This window comes from Vipera berus (genome assembly GCF_964194415.1).
Source record: "Vipera berus genome assembly, chromosome: 5".
NCBI lineage: Eukaryota > Metazoa > Chordata > Lepidosauria > Squamata > Viperidae > Vipera > Vipera berus.
The window spans coordinates 90119799-90139332 of NC_138207.1; the positions used below are offsets into that span (position 1 = coordinate 90119799).

Consider the following 19534-nt stretch of genomic DNA (forward strand, 5'->3'; position numbering starts at 1 on the left):
GCTCTTCTCTGTAGTCTTTCTAGAGTCTCAACATCTTTTTTATATCGTGGTAACATAACTGGATGCAGTATTCCAAGTGTGGCCTTACCAAGGCATTGTACAGTGGTATTAATACTTCATGTGATCTTGATTCTACTCCTCTGTTAATACAGCCTAGCACTGTGTTGGCTTTTTTGGCAGCTGCAGCACACTGCTGGTTCATATTTAAGTGATTGTCCACTAGGACTCCGAGATCCCTCTCACAGTTACTACTATTGAGCGAGGTACCCCGTATACTATACCTGTACATTTGGTTTTTCTTGCCTAAATGTAGAACCTTACTTTTTTCACCATTGAATTTCATTTTGTTAGATAGCGCCCAGTGTTCAAGTCTGTCCAGATCCTCCTGTATCTTAAGCCTGTCTTCTGGAGTGTTGGCTATTCCTGCCAGCTTGGTGTTTGCAAATTTGATGACTTCCCCATTTATCCCTTCGTCCAAATCATTGATGAAGAGGTTGAAGATCACTGGGCCCAGAACAAAGCCCTGGGGCACCCCAATACATACTTCCCTCCATGTAGATACGGTTCCATTGAAGACCACACACTGAGTACGGCTGGTCCATCTGGTGGTGATTGTGTCTAACCCGCATTTTTCTATCTTATGAAGTAGAAGATTGTGATCTACTTTATCAAATGCCTTACTGAAGTCCAAGTAAATTATATCCACAGCATGACCCTGTGTCCAGTTCCATGTTGCTTGGAACTCCCTGAAGCTTGACCTTGAGTCTAAGCTTCTCATTGAGGGGCGATGGGCACCAGTTCTGAACACGCTCCTCCGGCTGGAGCAAAACCCTACTCGGTATTGCCCTGTGGCCCTGGTACCTCTCCTGAATGCTTCTTCTTGAGGTCCGTCCCTCTGGCGACCTCTGCAGACAGTGGCAATGTGGCCTGGTTTGCTGCTCGGAACTGGCACTCCGAGCGTCTATGGCGGCCTCCACAGCCCATGCATTGAGGGAAGGAAACTGCTTTGTCAGCTGGCCTCTGTCCCCTTTCTGGTTGCTTCCGCAGCTGATCAACCTTGAGGTCCATTTCGGAATCTTCCACTCATTCTGTGTCCTTGTGGTGGACGGTTTCTGGCCTGGGGGTGTTCTTGGAGGGCCACAAGGCTTTAACGGCCCCTCTGGCAGCTTCGTCGCCCATCACCTCCTTCAAGGCATCTTGGAGTGAGAGAGTCTCCTTCACAAATAACTTCTGCTGGAACTCTCGGTTTCTCAGTCCGCAGACTAGAGGGTCCCTCAGACTTTCCTCTAGGTCTGCAAAGTTGCATAGCTGAGATGCCTGTTGGAAAGCGGCTATGAACTCGGTTGCAGACTCGCCAAGCTGTTGCTTCCGCTGCTCAAATGTGTGTCTCCAAGCTATGATGTAGAGTTTCAGCTCAAAGTGGTCCTTGAGCTTTTTTTTTGAGATCTGCATAGGTGACCGACTCGAGCGGAGCAGGGGCGACCAGGTTATTGGCTATGTCGAACATAGCCAGGCTGCACACGCACAGGAGTATTGCAGCCTTCAAACCGTCTTTGCTAACCTGGTTAGCTCGCAGATAATTCTCGACACGAGAGATGTAAGAACTCCACCTCTCGGGATGTGCCACATCGAATTCCTCCAATTTGCTGACTTTGGCCATGGTGAGTTTTTAAATTTTAAAGAAAGATCACAGGAAAATCTTTGGGCTCCTGGACAGATTTCTGAAGAAAGAGTTTAATATTCTGGGATTGGCCGCTGGGCCCAAGGGCTGCAAGTTCCCCATTCTGACTCCTGGCAGTGCACATCCACTGGGAAGGTCCTTTTCCAGCAGTCGCCCATACCCAGGGGTTAGGAATCTTGGCTCTTTTATGATTCGTGGACTTCAATTCCCAGAAATCCTGAGCCAGCTGGCTCAGGAATTCTGGGAGCTGAAGTCCACGAGTCATAAAAGCCAAGGTTGCTTACCCCGCTGCCATGCCAAAACTGGAATTGCTAGGCAACTCGAAGCTCGTTGGCCAGGAAAATCGTCACGAGGGGGCGCTGAACCTCCTCGGGACCTATTTCCTAGAGCGGGCAACTCCGCGCCAGAAGTTTCGGCCCGCCAAGCCTACACCGGAACTTGTTTTGTCGGGTTCCGTCGGAGACGGCGCTACATCCAGTAGCGATGGAGGAGGCCTCAGCATCTCGATCCGTAGCTGCGGAGGCTTCCTACTCTCCGCAAACGGCGGCAGGGACGGAGGAGCTGCGCGGGTGGAGCGAGGCGCAGTTCCGGCACTACAGCTTCGCCACGCGGCCTATCGCTCGGCTACGCCACGGAGACCCACGCGCCGAGGAACTGCTGGAGAACGAGGTGACGGGAGGACGCTGCCTCGGGGATGGGGGACTTGAGAGCCGCCTCCCCGTCGCGCGAGGCTGGTGCCGGTTGGCCCGCGTCGCTTCGGCGGGCTCTTCCTTGCGTGACCTCCGCTCTGTGTTTGCTTCCAGGAGCCGGTGGTACTCACCGACACCAATCTCGTTTATCCCGCCCTGAAGTGGGACCTGGATTACCTTCAGGAGAATATTGGGAGTGGGGACTTCTCGGTGTACCGAGCCAGCACCCACAAATTTCTATACTACGACGAGAAGAAGATGGCAAACGTGAAAAACTTCAAACCGAAGTCCAGCAGAGAGGAGATGAAGTTCAGGGATTTTGTGGCACAACTCCAAGAAATCGAGCAGCAGGGAGGTGGAGAAAGGTAATAACACCTGATGGTTACCTGATAAACGGGGGAATAAGGGGCTAAGGTGGGATTTGGTTTGGCTTTATCTGCTAGGTTCCAGCATGGCAGAGTGCAATGGCTTCTTTGTGTATTCTTAACCAGTTCTCCAAGGGAGGAAAGGAGCCTGTTTCAATGCAGAAGGACCTTACGCCCAGTGTTATGAGTTTTTGGAAAATGAAGAAGCAACATGGGCATTGTATTTGATTTATTGGGGAGTAAAGCAAGCAGAAGTTCCCAGATCTCTAAAAAAGAAAAAGGCCGTAGCTTGGAATTTGAAATAACAGGCCATTATATAAATCCAATGAGATAAAGAGGTGAACATGGTAGTATTTTTCAGGCACAGCTGAAATATTGGAGAAGGGAACAATTTTAAGTATTACATTTAATTTTTGAGGAAGTCCTTCACAAAATGAACCTTGAATCTGGGCAGTTTGTAAAGAAAATTTGTTTCATTGAAAGCAGTTGTTCATATACAGTGAGAAGGAGCATTTTGTGCTATTTATGTATAGCTTATTTCTTTGAAGAAAGCTTGTTTAACAGAGAAATAGTTTGTATAATTCATAGCATCAGTGTATGCATCATATTTTTCATTTCCGTGCTTTGTGATGCATGGCTATTTGCCACTTTTTGCATTGTAATCTGTCCCCAAAGAAAAGTTAATTCACCTGCACTGGGTGGAATTGGAGTAGTTTACTCTGGATGTTATGTCTACAGGCATACTCCAACTATTATTTTATAATAGAATTGTATTGCATTATATTTAATAACAATTATTAGTAACTGTAAGGTGGCCCTAGATTGTTTTACGCTGCTGTGAACTTTTTCAGAAAAAGGACAATGGTGTGTTTACACAACAGTGATATAGTGTAGGCCATATAGTATAAGTTCATGCAATGTGCTAAGTCATCCATGCACACACACAAAAACATTTTCTTCCCAATTCTAACACGAATAAACACCAATCAGATTTAATGCACCTGCTGCATCTTTACCTGATTGTGTTGCATGAGCACAGTGAAATGTATACTTATATAAATGCATCCTCCTAATCATACTGTTTTCTCAGTGTTGTTTATTATTCTGGTAGCTGCTTTTCACCATGTATTGATCCTTGTTACTCTAGATCAGGGGTCTTCAAACTTGGCCCTTTTATGACTTGTGGACTTCAACTCCCAGAATTCCCTAGCCAACTTGCCTGGCTGAGGAATTCTGGGAGTTGAAGTCCACAAGTCATAAAAAGGCCAAGTTTTAAAACCCCTGTTCTAGGTACAGATGCATTTTCTATTGCCTTTTCATCTGTCAGGTGTTTCTGTACTGCCATTCCAAATCTGGCAAAATTACCCAGCAGTTAAAGCAAACTTGTTTCCTTTCTTATGTTTCAGTTTTGACAGATTGGAAGGCAGCAGACCTCTGGCTGTATGCTGTTCCTTCCTGTCCTCTCTCTTTCCTTTCTGAGGAATATTCTGCACTCATGTGGTGGCAGAGGAGGAGGCAGTGACACTGCTGTGTAGGCCCAGAACTCTGTTGCTTTCCTGCTGCTGAAGGTAAACATTATTTAGTTTTTTAAAAAAATCAGCATTTTTTTCACTTGTGAGATGGGCTTCCCAAGTAAAAAATGCTATTATCTCCTGATGCTGCATTGCCCACACTATAAGTTAGTGATACTGAAAGCTCTAAGAATTCCAGAAGAATTACTATGTTGAATTTTCTGGACTTCTGACCAATAAAATTTATACAGGACCCCAGAAACATAAGATTTTATTCTTTTTTCAAGGACCACTAGTCATTTTTTGGTAATGTAATACTCAATTCTTTTTCAGCTCTGTAAGCTAGGTTTTGTTACCATTTCTGTAAGAACTATGCAGTTGATTGACCGATAATAAAAGAGCTAGTTGGATATAGCTTTGCACACACATTTGCATTTCTTTTTTCATTATTTTCTGCTATATACAGGTTATATCTCCAGCAGACCTTAAATGACACGGTTGGAAGGAAAATTGTGGTAGATTTCCTGGGCTTTAATTGGAATTGGATTAACAAACAGCAGGCGAAGCGAGGCTGGGGTCAGCTGACATCCAATTTACTACTGATTGGCATGGAAGGTAACCAACCTGCCTCTTTGGACAAGTAATTTGGTTTTAGTAGTCCTTTAGTGCTACCTGTTAAGGAATTCCTATGGACACTATGTCAGTGTTAGGTAACTGAATTTGGATGGATTGTTTTCTTCTCATTTATAATCTTACCTAATACAATATTCTCAACATATTCCAGTTAGACTAAGAGGGAGAGTCCAGAGACTTGATTGCTGCAGTTAAGCTAGGAGCTGACAAACAACAAGAACCAAATTTTGCTGAAAATTATGTGGTGATAATCAGATATGATCCCAGGCTGCTTGGATATACATACAGTTAGTCTTTGACTTAGGATCATTCAAAATTATGGCTCTGAACAAAGGGACTTATGACCCCTGCCTGAAGTTATGGCCATTGCAGTGCCCCATCTGTCTGTCTTCCCATCCTACTGGGTCCCTGCATGTCTTGGGGCAGCTTTCCACTCTGCTGGGTCTCTGCCGCCCCCCCCCCCCCCCAATAATGGATCAGTCTTCCTATAAAAGGGAGGCTGTGTGGCACTTATCCTGGACATGGCGCCATTTTGGTAACCTGCAGTTGTGGGATGAAATTTGTGCACCCATTCCAATAATTTGTAGAACAGACCTGCTGGAAATTAAAGTTCACATTTTGTAAAATAATTTCAGAAATTTGTCTTGGTCTTGCTTTATGTAGGAAATGTAACACCAGCTCACTATGATGAACAGCAGAATTTCTTTGCTCAGATTAAAGGATACAAACGATGTATTCTGTTTTCACCTGATCAGTTTGAATGCCTTTATCCTTATCCTGTGCACCATCCATGTGACCGGCAAAGCCAGGTGAGATGACAATTTGGTCAAATAACATTTTTTGCCTAAGACACAAAGCATAATTTTTAATGCTGGTTTATTACAAAATTCCTACATACCTTTATATTTCCTCTCATCCAGGGGTCTCCAACCTTGGCAACTTTACGAGAGTTGAAGTCCACAAATCGTAAAGTTGCCAAACTTGGAGATCCCTGCTCTAACCATCTGCCTGAGAAGGAGTCCAAACCATAATGTCTCTTTTAAAGTTCTTAGATATATATCAAATGGTTATATGATACACTTAACTCAATCATGGAAAATTAATGTATCGTAAGAATATCCTTATCCAGACAACTAAAGTAGTCAACTAAATCTTTATCTAGGTAGGCCGGGAAGTGTTAGCCTCATACAACTGCACGGCTGACTGTTTGGTGACAAAATAAAAGAATAATCTAAACTGTTTACTAGAGATTAATACTTATTTAATTATCATCATGAGACAGCTTTGTAGAGAACTTCAAAAAAAGTTCTCTTTAGGTTTTTTCATTTCTGTTGCAATTGTCTGTAGAGTCCTCCTACACTCACAGGGAGGATACTAGAAAGAGTGAGGCTGGATAAACTCCCCTCATTCTGTTTGTAGGGTTTCCATATTGGACCTTCTAACAGATTTCTTTGTAAAGTTGCTTGCTGGAGGACTAGGAACTGACAGGCCAATTTCTTTTCCAGCAGCTGAAGAGGCTACCAAATAATAATTACTACTATTACTATTACTACTACTACTACTACTACTACTACTACTACTACTACTACTACTACTACTACTGCTGCTGCTGCTGCTGCTGCTGCTTGCCATGTGACCTAGTGTTACTGTATAGTTTTAATGCCCAGAAGCAAATGAATTAATTCTGGAAGAGGATTACTGGTCATTTGCTAAATGAGGACAACAACCTCTGGTTTATGCACCTTGCTTGAAAGGGACAGTTTAGGCCAGGGGTGTCAAACTTGCAAAGTCAAGTGATGTGGCACAACGTATCGTGACTTTTTTTCCATTGCCGGCAATGGGGTGGGCATGGTTTTGGCATGACGCATCTGGCCCACGGGCCGGCAGTTTGACACCCCTGGTTTAGGCCGTAGAGTCCCAGCCCCCTTCTGGAATACAAGTTAAAGCCAGAATGGATCTAGATCAGGAGTAAGAAATCTGTCTACACCATGTGTTGAATTATACATTTCTTCATCCTTAACTGTTAGCTATATTGCTTTTGGCTGATGGGATTTGGTCTAGTTCCCAATGGTTTGTTTCATCCAAAAATATTTGGAGATACATTGTCTCCACCCTCTTCAAGAACTTTGTTTCCAACAGGATATTAATGATACTAATTCCCTTTGTAGAAGAGTCGGCCATTTTTAGATTCACCCAGTAGTCACCTGCTGGTATTCATGGGAGTCAAAGCTAGGCAAGAATAAAGCACTGAGAAGAGTAGCTGCAGCTTCCATACAATTTGTCCATAGTCTTGGTCACTTGAAATTGTATATAAAAATGAATTAATAAAATTAGGGGAGATGTCAAGCATGCACCAGTGTTTCCATCTTTTACTGGAACTGTAATAATGAGAATGTTGACAGCCTTCTCTGAAGTGCCAAGTGAGACTGACACACCAGGTTTGCATCTAAGAATTCCACCAGTCATTCAGAAAGTCTATGCAATGGATGTGGATGCTGTGCTTTGATATTCTCATGCTTGTTTCAGCACCCTGGTTCCTCAGTAATCAGGGTACCCTGCAATAAAGGAGAGGATATTTGAGGGCAACTAAGTAGATCATCTCTTCCATTTCAACAATCTGCTGGTGAGATCATTGTTAATCTCCAGTTAGTTCTGCATCATTATATCCCTCTGTTGGTCTTTCTAAATTGGTTCCCCAATCAGTAGAGCTTAAAAAACTCCAGCAAATTTACACTTTACTAGGAAGTTATATTAGCTGTCAGGAGTGCTGATTTATAGTCCTTCCAGGCTAGTGTCATGAGCTTAATGTTTGCATTTATTTCAGATATCTCAAGAATGTTTTACTTGGTTATGAGGTCACTTAAATAAGACCAGATTAAAGCTTGATTTTTATCGATATAGTAGAAACCTATAAATACCTGGTATTTTCTTATATATGTTCTGTGCTTTTGTTTGCTTGACAGCATTGGCTGATCACATCTTAAACTAAGTAAATAAAAATGCTGAGTATAGTCATTCACAATCATCAAAAAGAGTAACTAGTGGGAAGTAGAGTGCAGTTTCTTGAAGGTGGTGATTTTTGTCTCTAGTTATCTACCTGCCTGTTAAAGTTAGTAAAGAAGTTCATTTTCCTTGAAGTAGCTGGGGTGGGAAGCATAGGGAGAATCATTGTATTGTTTCCAGTGACTTCAGTGATGCCTTCTTCTCTCCTGCTAGGTTGACTTCGACAATCCTGACTATGAGAAGTTTCCTAATTTCCAGAACATAGTTGGCTATGAAACCGTAGTTGGCCCAGGCGATGTGCTTTATATTCCCATGTATTGGTAATACATTTAGGATGAGAATGGGGCAGAATGATCTGCAGTAGAATCAATTTAGGGAGCAAAGGGGGTTCTGTCAGAGGCTCTGAACCTTGTGTCTTTTACTCTGACTAGGATAGATATTTTTCTGTTTGTAAAGTGGCCCCTGTAGGTATAGCAATAATCCTTGGTACTTGTTCATATGCAGAAAATATTGGTCCCTTTTTCTGCTATATGATTTACATTTGGGACACATCCTTTCAGTGAGAGAAAAATTATTTGATCCCCTGCTGATTTTATAAATTTGCCCACTGACAAAGAAATGATTAGTCTATAATTTTAATGGTAGGCTTATTTTAACAGTGAGAGACAGAATAACAAAAAAAAATCAAATCCAGAAAAACACATTTTGAAAAAATTATAAATGATTTGCATTTTAGAATGAAATAAGTATTTGATCCCCTATCAGTCAGCAAGATTTCTGCCTCCTAGGTGTCTTTTATACAGGTAATGAGCTGAGGTTAGGAGCACTTTCTTAAAGGGAATGCTCCTAATCTCAGCTTGTCACCTGTATAAAAGACACATGTTCACAGAAGCAATCAGATTCCGAACTGTCCACCATGGCCAAGACCAAAGAGCTGTACAAGGATGTCAAGGACAAGATTGTAGACCTACACAAGGTTGGAATGGGCTACAATACTGTTGCCAAGCAGCTTGGTAAGAAGGTAACAACGGTGCGATTACTCGCAAATGGAAGAAACACAAAATAACTGTCAATCTCCCTTGGTCTGAGGCTCCATGCAAGATTTCACCTTGTGGAGTTTCAGTGATCATGAGAACAGTGAGGAATCAGCCCAGAACTACACGGGAGGATCTTACCAATGATCTCAAGGCAGCTGGGAACCATAGTCGCCAAGAAAACAATTGGTAACACACTACACTGTGAAGGACTGAAATCCTGCAGCACCCACAAGGTCCCCCTGCTCAAGAAAACATGTCCAGTCCTGTTTGAAGTTTGCCAATGAATGATTCAGGGGAGAACTGGGTGAAAGTGTTGTGGTCCGATGAGACCAAAATCAAGCTCTTTGGCATCAACTCAACTTGCCATGTTAGGAGGAGGAGGAATGCTGCCTGTGACTCCAAGAACACCATCCCCACTATCAAACATGCTTTGGGGGTGTTTTTCTGCTAAGGGGACAGGACAACTTCACTGCATCAAAGAACGATAGATGGGGCCATGTACCGTCGAATCATGGGTGAGAACCTCCTTCCCTCAGCCAGGGCATTGAAAATGGTCACGGATGGGAATTGCAGCATGGCAATGACCCAAAACACAGCCAAGGCAACAAAGGAGTGGCTCAAGAAGAAGCACATTAAGGTCCTGGAGTGGCTTACCCAGTATCCAGACCGTAATCCCTTAGAAAATCTGTGGAGGGAGCTGAAGGTTTGAGCTGCCAAACATCAGCCTCGAAACCTTAATGACTTGGAGAGGATCTACAAAGAGGACTGGGACAATATCCCTCCTGAGATGTAGTCAAACCTGGTGGCCAAATACAAGAAACGTCTGACCTCTGTAACTGCCAACAAGGGTTTTGCCACCAAGTACTAAGTCATGTCTTGCGAAGGGGTCAAATACTTATTTCACTCATTAAAATGCAAATCAATTTATAACTTTTTTGAAATGCATTTTCCTGGATTTTTTTGTTATTCTGTCTCTCGCTGTTAAAATAAACCTACCATTAAAATTATAGACTGATCATTTCTTTGTCAGTGGGCAAATGTACAAAATCAGCAGGGGATCAAATAATTTTTCCCTCACTATATATGTTCTTATAAACATTTATCATGACAGTTTTGGGGAAGCTACTAATGAAGCAATTGTCTAGGCCATTATCAAAGTTATACTTACAGACACAGGTGGTCTTAGTTTAACACTTGCCCTGTTTAGCAACCGTTTGAAGTTATGCAGCGGTCTTGAAACTTGGCCCTTTTGTGACTTGTGGACTTCAACTCCCAGAATTCCTCAGTCAGGTACGCTTGCTGAGGAATTCTGGGAGTTGAAGTTCACAAGTCATAAAAGGGCCAGGTTTGAAGACCCCTGTTATAATGGCACTGAAAAAGTAATCTTACAACTGGTCCTTGCACATATGATTGTTGCAACATTCCCAGGGTCATGTGATTGAGATTCAACCACTGCAACCAGCAACTGATCTGATTTCATGACCATTTTTACCATGGTTGTTAAGTGAATTACCAAGGTTGTTAAGTGAATCATCATAGTTGTTAAGCAAACTCAACTTCCCCAGTTGATTTTGCTTTTTGGAAGCTGGCTGGGAAGAATGCAGATTGCGATTATGTGAATGGAAGATGCTGCTATCACTTCAAAAGGAAACTGCTTGCTGAGCACTCATATTGCAATCATGTGACTAGAGTGGAACAATAGTCATATTTTTGAGGATGGTCTGTAAGTCACTTTTTCCAAAGCCATTGTATCTTTGAATGGCCATTGAATGATCACTAAGTTGGAGGACTGCCTGTATATTTTCTAATGAATATATGCATACAAGTGGTTGTTTATTCATTGGGTAACTTAGAACTGAAAAAAGTATAATAGACTATAGTTTTTTCCCCAAAATGAAGGAAAGAAATAACTAAGTCACAATTTAATTTTCATACAACATGTTCAGTATTTTTGTAAAACTAATAATGGAAATGCTAAAATCTACAGTTTTAAATTAGGAATATTAAAAGAGTTATCTTCTGTGGCTTGATATAGGTGGCATCACATTGAATCATTGCTGAATGGAGGAATTACAATTACTGTAAACTTTTGGTACAAGGTAAGTATGTCTGAATTTAATATAATAGCAGTATAAAGTTTTATAAGACTTGTGTTTTAATTGCAAAATTATACAGTGCAGTATGATACTGATTACATTACTGCATCATAAAATCTACTTTATTTAAATGATCAGAATTGCATCAGCTGCTAAATTTAACTTGAATTCTTATCTTGGTTTCTTAAGTTGGTTTATTAAGATAACCTTGTAGAACCTTGTAATACTTAAGTTGAAATATTGAACTCTTAATCCTAGCTTTTCTAGAGAGAAGTGTATATGTGCTTTCAAGTCAGCGTTGATTCCTGGTGACTGTCTAGAATAGTCCCTGCAGTTTCCTTGGCAAGATCTCAAAACCGTTTTGTCCTCATCCTTTTCTTTATAGGCCTGAGAGAGTGACTGGCCCAAAGTCACACAGTTGACCTTGTGCCTAAAGCAAAACTAGAACTCATGGTTTCCTAGTTCAACAATTCAAAAAGCATGGGAAACTCTGAAAAATGCTATCATAAAAGCCCAGTCCAGCACAATACCACTGGAAAAAAAACCCAAGAAAGTCAAGAAGAAACCAGCATGGCTGCACACAGATCTCTCAGACAAACTGAAAGACAAAAAGGACAAATACAAAAAATGGAAAGGGAGACACATAACTAAGGCTGATTATCAGCAGAGAGCCAGAACATGCACAGACGAAGTCAGGAAAGCAAAGGCTCACAATGAACAAAGACTTGCAACAGAAATCAAGGATAATAAAAGTTTCTTTCAGCATATTAATAACAAGAAAAAAGTCAAGGAAACTAGGTCCACTAAAGAGAGAAGATGGCAAGGAGGTAATAAGCTATAGGGAGAAAGCAGAGCTGCTTAACTCATTCTTTATATCAGTCTTCACACACACACACACACACAAAATTATAGCACAACATACCAAAAAAATACTGCAAAAGACAAAATAATAACAAAAATTAAAATAAGAAAATGGTAAGAACACCTATCTGACCTTGACGAATATAAATCTTCGGGACCTGAAAGGTTACATCTCAGAGTTCTGAAGGAGCTGGCAGATGTTATCTCAGAACTATTGCACCATATCTTTCAAAAATCCTGGAGCACCGGGGAAGTACCTGAGGAATGGAAAAGGCTGATATGGTTCCCATCTTCAAGAAAGGAAAAAAAACCAGACCTAGGAAACTACAGACTGATCAGTCTAACATCAATACTTGGGAAGATCCTGGAAAAGATAATAAAAAAACAGATCTGTGAACAACTAGAAGCAAACAAAGTTATAACTGGTAGCCAGCACAGGTTTGTTAAAAACAGATCATGCCAAACCAATCTTATTTCATTCTTTGATAAAGTGACTAAATTAGTAGACCAGCGAAATGCTGTGGACATAGTATACTTAGATTTCAGTAAGGCATTCGACAAAGTAGACCACAATCTACTCCTTGGTAAGCTAGAAAAAGGTGCAATAGACAACATCACCCCCAGATGGATTTGTAGCTGGCTGACAAACCATACTCAACAAATAGTCCTCAGTGGTACTACATCCACATGGAGAGGAGTAAGCAGTGGGGTACAACAAGGCTCCGTCTTAGGCCCAGTACTCTTCAACATCTTCATCAATGACTTAGATGAGGGAATAGAAGGAGAATTCATCAAATCTGCAGATGACAGCCAACACCCCAGAAGATAAACTCAGGATTCAAAAAGATCTTGACAAACTGGAACAATGGGCCCAATCCAACAAAATGAGTTTTAATGTGGAAAAAAGCAAAGTTTTACATTTAGGCATGAAAAATCAAAAGATATAAATACATATTAGGTGAGACCTGGCTCAAAAACAGTAACTGTGAGAGGGACCTTGGAGTCCTAACTGATGATCAGCAGATGCCAAAAAAGCTAATACAATCCTGGGTTGTATAAGAAGGCATAGAATCAAGATCATGCAAAGTATTAGTACCATTTTATAAAACTCTAGTGAGACTGCACCTGGAATAGTGCAACCAATTTTGGTCACCGTAGTACAAAAACGATGTTGAGACCTTGGAAAAAGTTCAGAGAAGAGCAGCTAAGATGATCAAAGGCCTGGAGAGTAAAACATGAAGAACGGCTGCAGGACTTGGGTTTGGCTAGTCCAGGGGTAGGCAACCTTGGCTCTTTTATGACTCAACTTCAACTCCCAGAATTCCTGAGCCAGCCAGGCTGGCTCAGGAATTCTGGGAGTTGAAGTCCATGAGTTCTCAACTTCAACTCCCAGAATTCCTGAGCCAGCCAGGCTGGCTCAGGAATTCTGGGAGTTGAAGTCCATGAGTCATGAAAGAGCCAAGGTTGCCTACCCCTGGGCTAGTCTAAAGAAAAGAAGAAATAGGTGTGACATGATAGCAGTATTCCAGTATTTGAGGGGCTGCCACAAAGAAGGGGTGGTGGTGGTGGTCAAATTATTCTTCAAAACATCAGAGGGCAAGACAAGAAACTGTTTGGAAACTGACCAAAGAGAGAAGCAACCTGGAATTAAGGAGAAACTTCCTAACAGTGAGGACAATTAATAGTGGGACAGCTTGCCTTCAGAAATCGTGGGTGCTCCATCACTGGAGATTTTTAAGAAGAGGCTAGACAGTCACTTACCTGAAATGGCATAGGTTCTCCTGCTTGAGTGGTGGGCTGGACTAGAAGACCTCCAAGGTCCCTTCCAGCTTTATTCTATTTGATTCTAGTTTCTAGCCTGATAACACTTCACTAAAATGTTCCTTTAGACCAGGGGTCAGCAACCTGAAACAGTGAAAGAGCCACTCGGAACCGGTTCCCTCACAAAAGGAAAAACTGGGAGCCGCAAAAAATGTGTGTGCATGCGCGTGCATGCGCGCATGTGCAGAACAGGGTTTGACTGAAGAGTGGAGACAAGGCGAGATATGCACCTACCCTGCATATTTGAATTGATTGGTTGAACTTTTTAGTCCCACTTTTTTCGGGGGGGGGGGACTGCACATGGCAGAGGACTGGGAGCCGCAGGAGATGGCTGAAAGAGCCGCGGGTTGCAGACCTGTGCTTTAGACAAATAAGCGTTTGTTTTTTAAAAAAATGAGTGGTAGTATTAGAAATAGTATTTTTGACCAGTCACTTGCCTAAACACCTCCCTTTCATATGATATGTGCTATTTGGTAGATAAGAAAATACTAACTCACCTTTTCTCATCCCTGACTTTTAGTAGCTACTTGCTTATTTAGTGTTAGGTGAATGTGATTTTTTTAAGCACAGCGAATCATTGTAAACCTGTTGATCTCTTCAGTTTCCTTTTAATCTTCCTGGTACCCCAGAACCAAGGATATGAATAATAGTGCCCAGATAATCGATATCTCTGTTGGAATCTGTTTTCAATTTCATTTTTGTAAATATTGCAACTTGATAAAGCCTTGTTTAAGGAAGGTATTTTTTTCCCATGCAGGGTGCCCCAACCCCTAAAAGGATTGAATATCCCCTAAAGGCTCATCAAAAAGTGGCTGTAATGAGGAACATAGAGAAAATGTTGGGGGAGGCCCTTGGAAATCCACAAGAGGTAAAGTGTGAATCTCAGGCTGGTTGTAGTAACTATGAGGCTGAGCTTGTTCAGTTTCTTATCTCATAAAATTAATAGCATAACAAATTTTTTATTTTTTTTATTTTTTAATCCCATTTATATCCCGCCCTTCTCCGAAGACTCAGAGCAGCTTACAATTTAAAGCACAAATCAATGTGCTTAGCAATTGAAGATGTTACATATTTAACACCTTAAAATAGGTGGTGATTGAATCGGTTGGAATAGAGCAGTATTTTTCAATCTTAGCAACTTTTAAGATGGGTAGACTTCAAATACCAGCATGTTGGGAGAATTCTGGGAGTTGGAAGCAGCAATTCTCCTGAAGATTACGATATTACTCAAATCTTTAAGAGGGATTTTGTGTTTACTAGAGCAGGGCTTTTCAACCAGTGGTACGGGTACCACCTGTGGTACATTGGCACCTGGCAGGTGGTACGCGACCATCCTAGAAAAGTGGTAACGGGGAAGGGGAATGAGCTGAACCGGTGGCAACACCGCACAAGCCTGAGCAAGAGACGGCTGGAGCTGCAGAGCTGTCAGGGCTCAGCGGAAGGGCCAGGATCAGCACCAGGCTCCAGCTGGAGCTCGGTGCTGATCCCGGCACATCTGCTGAGCCCAGAAGAAGCACTGATCAGCTGGAATGTTGCAGCATCTCCAGGGTCTTGTGATTTACATTCAGATGCTTGGCAACTGATTCATATTTATGATGGTCACAGTGTCCCAGGGTCATGTGAAGTGACCAAAAACACCTGCAACCATCCAGCAGATGAGGGGGAAATGAAAACCAAACACCCCCCCCACCCCCCACTGCCAATCCTCAACAGAAATGCTCACAACAATGAAAACCTCGGACGGGGAAGAGCACCGCCGGGCGAGCAGGCAGGTGTCTTGCTCGGCTGTGGCTTGGGGGGCACTTTTTTCTGTGTCATTGTAACTTCGAACAGTCACTAAGTGATCTGTTGAAAGTCAAGGACTACCTGTACTTTATCACTTTTCTCTTTTTTTGGGGGGGGATCATCAAGTTTGCTAGGTGACTGGTGGTACTCAGATGTTGCCATATCCTAAAAGTGGTACAGTGGGTGAAAAGGTTGAAAAACCCTGTACTAGAGTAAGCAATATAAGTTCAGCATTTTCTGTGTCAAGAACAAAAGTTTGGACTTGGCTTAAGCAAGTGTAAATTGAAGCAGATGCCTCATTCAACAACTAAATTGCTTGTGTTCTAGAGTAGCTACAACTTTCAGGCTAGATAGGAGAGTGGCTAAAATGAAATTAACCCTCACCTTAATTTTTATGTTAACAAGTTTCCTCCCTTGTAAAGTGATTGTTGAAACATTGAATAAATTATGACTTCTGATATTTACATTAACATACCTTTCTGCACTGTTTGGAATATATAGTTTTGATTACTGGCTATTCAGCAACTGTTTCAATAGTGCTGGAAGAAACTCACAATGTCTGAGATCACATGATCACAGTTTTAGACATGTGGCAACTAGCATATCTTTATAATGATTACAGCATTTTGCAATCCATTTGGAGACCTTCATAGCTGGTTTCCAACAAGCAAAGTGAGTGGAGAAGCCACCAGGAATTTGAAAGTTATGGTCATGTGATGTCATGTTCAATGATTATGGTGATATATTCTTAACTACATCTGGAACATCTGGATATGATGTTTTAGTTTACGATAGCCTTGCTTAGCAGTGAGGTTGCTGGTCCCAATTGCCGCCAGTGAGGACAATTTGTATGTTGACCAAAAAGTGTGTCTGTGTTGTATATAGTTCTAGGTATTCACCAAATGTTATCATTGAGGAATACTTTTTAAAAAGATCAGTGTTACTTGGGAGAGAATTGGCAAAGATTCTCATGAGTGAGCACTTAAAATAGTTTGGGAATTGTGCTGACATTATATATTTATGTTTATTTTCTGGTGGAGTATATAGTTTTGCAATTTAATATAACTTCTAGCCTGTTTATAAATCTGTTGCTAGTAAAGCAATGTGTTTTCTTGTTTTTCCTTTGAGCAGGTGGGTCCCCTGTTGAATATGATGATCAAAGGGCGGTATGACTAATCTTGGACTTCTGCAGGATATTGGAGCTGTTTCACCTAAAGGAGGAAGATATTAAGCGCTAATGTTGCACACAGCACTTAAAAACAGATGGATTCCTGGTCCAGCTCTGATCCACTCTGCTCTTCTAGGGGAATGACTAAAACTCTGAAAAGTTCCATTTGTCCCTCCTTCAACTTCACTAAACCTTACAGAATAATTCATCTTTACTAAAGAAGAACCCGTCACCAGTAACTCTATGTTCTCTGTCTGCCTAGATACAACAATTGGTACATGGTACTTGATGATATTTATTTGTGATAGCACCTTTGTAATCACCTATATAAGAATTGCCTAGAGGAAAATTTGATTTTCCTTCTATATTTCAGTGTTAGGAATCAACATGGATAACTTCCAACTTATTTTCTTAAGGGCAACCTTCTCTTTGATATTGCAACTTCTTAAACTAAAGCCTTCTGAGGGATACAGAAAAATGAAGGACATAAGAGATGGAGACCTTAAGAGCTTTTAAATCCAGTGTGTCATTTTGTCATAAACAATACATTGATTTCTAATTCTATAAAACTAGGGACAAATGCCTATGTATATGACTGTTTTCCACTCAGGATGTTACTAGAATGGGACAAGCCATAGTGAGTGCCCTTAGTCAATAAAACGTGTGTGTCATATTTTTCACATAACCATGCATGGTTAATTCCTCATTGCACTCTGCCTTCTCTAGGCCAACGTAAGTGTCAGATTAGTTGGTGAAGAGAGGAGAGCAGCAAAGCTATAACAAAATGCTTCCCTTCCCCCCCCCCCCCCCAACACACATTTTGCTCTTTCATATATCTCGAAGGAAATATGAGTATGGGCTTTTTATTTCATTAAGATAGGAATGCAGATTTTAGAGTTTTAACTCCCAGATAACCAAGGAAAAGTTTCTTCATTTGCCACGAAGTCACTTTTGTATGAGAGTTTTGAAGACCCACCCTGGGTCATTGATTTTTTTCCAGCAAGATAGATTATAGTGAGATATTGGGACAACATCTGTACATAACAACTAGAGTTTCTGGGATTCTCTGCATTCCTGTTTACTGTGAATTCTATAAAGAGCTGAAGAAGTGTCTGAAGCCAGGATTCTTGGCTGTTTTGGGGAAGGTGGAACCTGAAAATGCCTTGCAGCTTTGTTACAAGTGAAGCCTTTGATATAGTTTCAAGCCACAAGGAGGCAGTAGAAGACCAGCGTTCCTGACGCTATCAGGAAGACCAGGATGATGGTGGCTTTCAGAAGGCAATGTTGGACCTGATGAATAGTAATATCAATAAAATCATTCTGCCTTTGGCTGAAACAAAGCAATTCCTGTCTTTAGTCCTTGATGTGAAATGGCACCCCAGACTGGAACTGGAATTTTGCTGTTGTATAGAACTTATGTAGAAAAGGCAAGGTGTCTCATTTGAAAGAAGAAGATGAGTTGAAATGCAGCATTCTGATATGTTTTTCTTTTTGCCAAAGGTGTAAATTTGAAAATGTCTAAATAGTTGGTTTGGGGAAAAGAATATATTGCAGTTTAGTAGTGCAAAAGCTTAGTTTACAATGCACTGATAAAAGACAGTTTTAGATACTGTTACTTTTGTTTTTTAATCTTGTGTTTTGATGCCATGATATTGGGAAAAATGTGTTTGTGATGTGCGGGAATATGTGGGAAATACATAATATCTTAAGAGTGGTTCCTGAAATACAACTACTGTTGAATGACACAAATACCTGTTCCCCTTTATTCTATATGATCTGTATTTCTCATCTTATGGGAAGGGCAATAATTTGAAATTAATTTTGAAAATTCAGTTGTTCCCATGATCTTGTGATTTATATATGGGCTAAAAAATAATAATTGCTACAGGTAACAGTTTCCCCTTTACTTTAGTGTACTGTATATAATTAGATTAATCAATCATGAAATCTTGCAGATGGATACTTGGACATCTATAAGAGCTTGCCCCCTGCTGATACATTTGGCTTGATGCTTCCTGCACATCCCCTTTCTGTCCCCAGCTATCTGTTCTTTTTGCTTGGGAGGGGTGAGGGACAGATCCCTACAACATGTCCTGCTCCACTTCATAGAAGAATTTCCAACTCTCTTTCTTTAATAAGATGAATCTTGCACTTACCTTTGCAAAACAAAAGTAAGATACAATTAACAGATTTCCTAAGAACATTTAATAAGATAATTATGATATTTTAATACATACTTCTAAAAGGGAATAACACGTAGGAATGTGACAATATTTTTCCATATAAGATGTGACAAGAACTGATAATACTCAGCTAAAGTACTGGTTCGTTTTTAAAAAAAATCAAAATGTGAGGCTAACTTTCCTTATTGCATTCTTGTGATGTGAAAAGATCATTGCATCAGGCTTTTAAATTGTGCTAGAAACAACACATAAAGTACAGGCTCTCCATCTCAGAAAATTACCCACTTTGTTGCTTTTTACATCTGGAATTATATTTAAGATTGCATTCATGCATTCATTACGTGTGTGTATGGGAAGCTTTAAATTCTGACAATAGCGAATCTTTCTCAGTACATGCTAAAAAATGAGAAGTAGAGGCATTCCAGTGAACAGACTTAATTTATAGGTGATGGAGAATAATTGGCTCTGATAATGATTTTCAAACAGGAAAACACATTTATATTCATAACAAAAAAAATGGAAGCAATTGCTCAATATAAGGAAACCAAACAGTTTAAGTAGCATGCTGTCTAGGAATTCTGGGAGTTGAAGTTGTCAGGGGAAAAACTTGTTAAAGAGAAACGAGACAACACAACAAAATTCTCACTTTAGGATCCAGAGGTTTATTTTAAATTTGACACAAATTCAGTACTTCATTTCAA

At 40.9% G+C, this 19534-nt stretch overlaps 1 protein-coding gene across 2 annotated transcripts; it reads left to right on the plus strand.

The window, feature by feature from the left end:
- The first annotated feature begins 2144 nt into the window (after positions 1–2144).
- HIF1AN (hypoxia inducible factor 1 subunit alpha inhibitor) lies at positions 2145–18364 on the plus strand. Of its 2 annotated transcripts, none has more exons than XM_081328343.1 (8): positions 2145–2350; positions 2485–2735; positions 4713–4861; positions 5543–5688; positions 8096–8202; positions 10955–11018; positions 14455–14565; positions 16614–18364. In XM_081328343.1, the coding sequence occupies exons 1-8, from the start codon at positions 2165–2167 to the stop codon at positions 16656–16658; spliced, it is 1059 nt and encodes a 352-aa protein (XP_081184469.1). In that variant the 5' UTR covers positions 2145–2164; the 3' UTR covers positions 16659–18364. The 2 variants fall into 2 exon arrangements, with proteins under 2 accessions (XP_081184469.1, XP_081184470.1); XM_081328344.1 differs by having other exon boundaries at positions 8096–8196.
- Positions 18365–19534: the final 1170 nt, after the last annotated feature.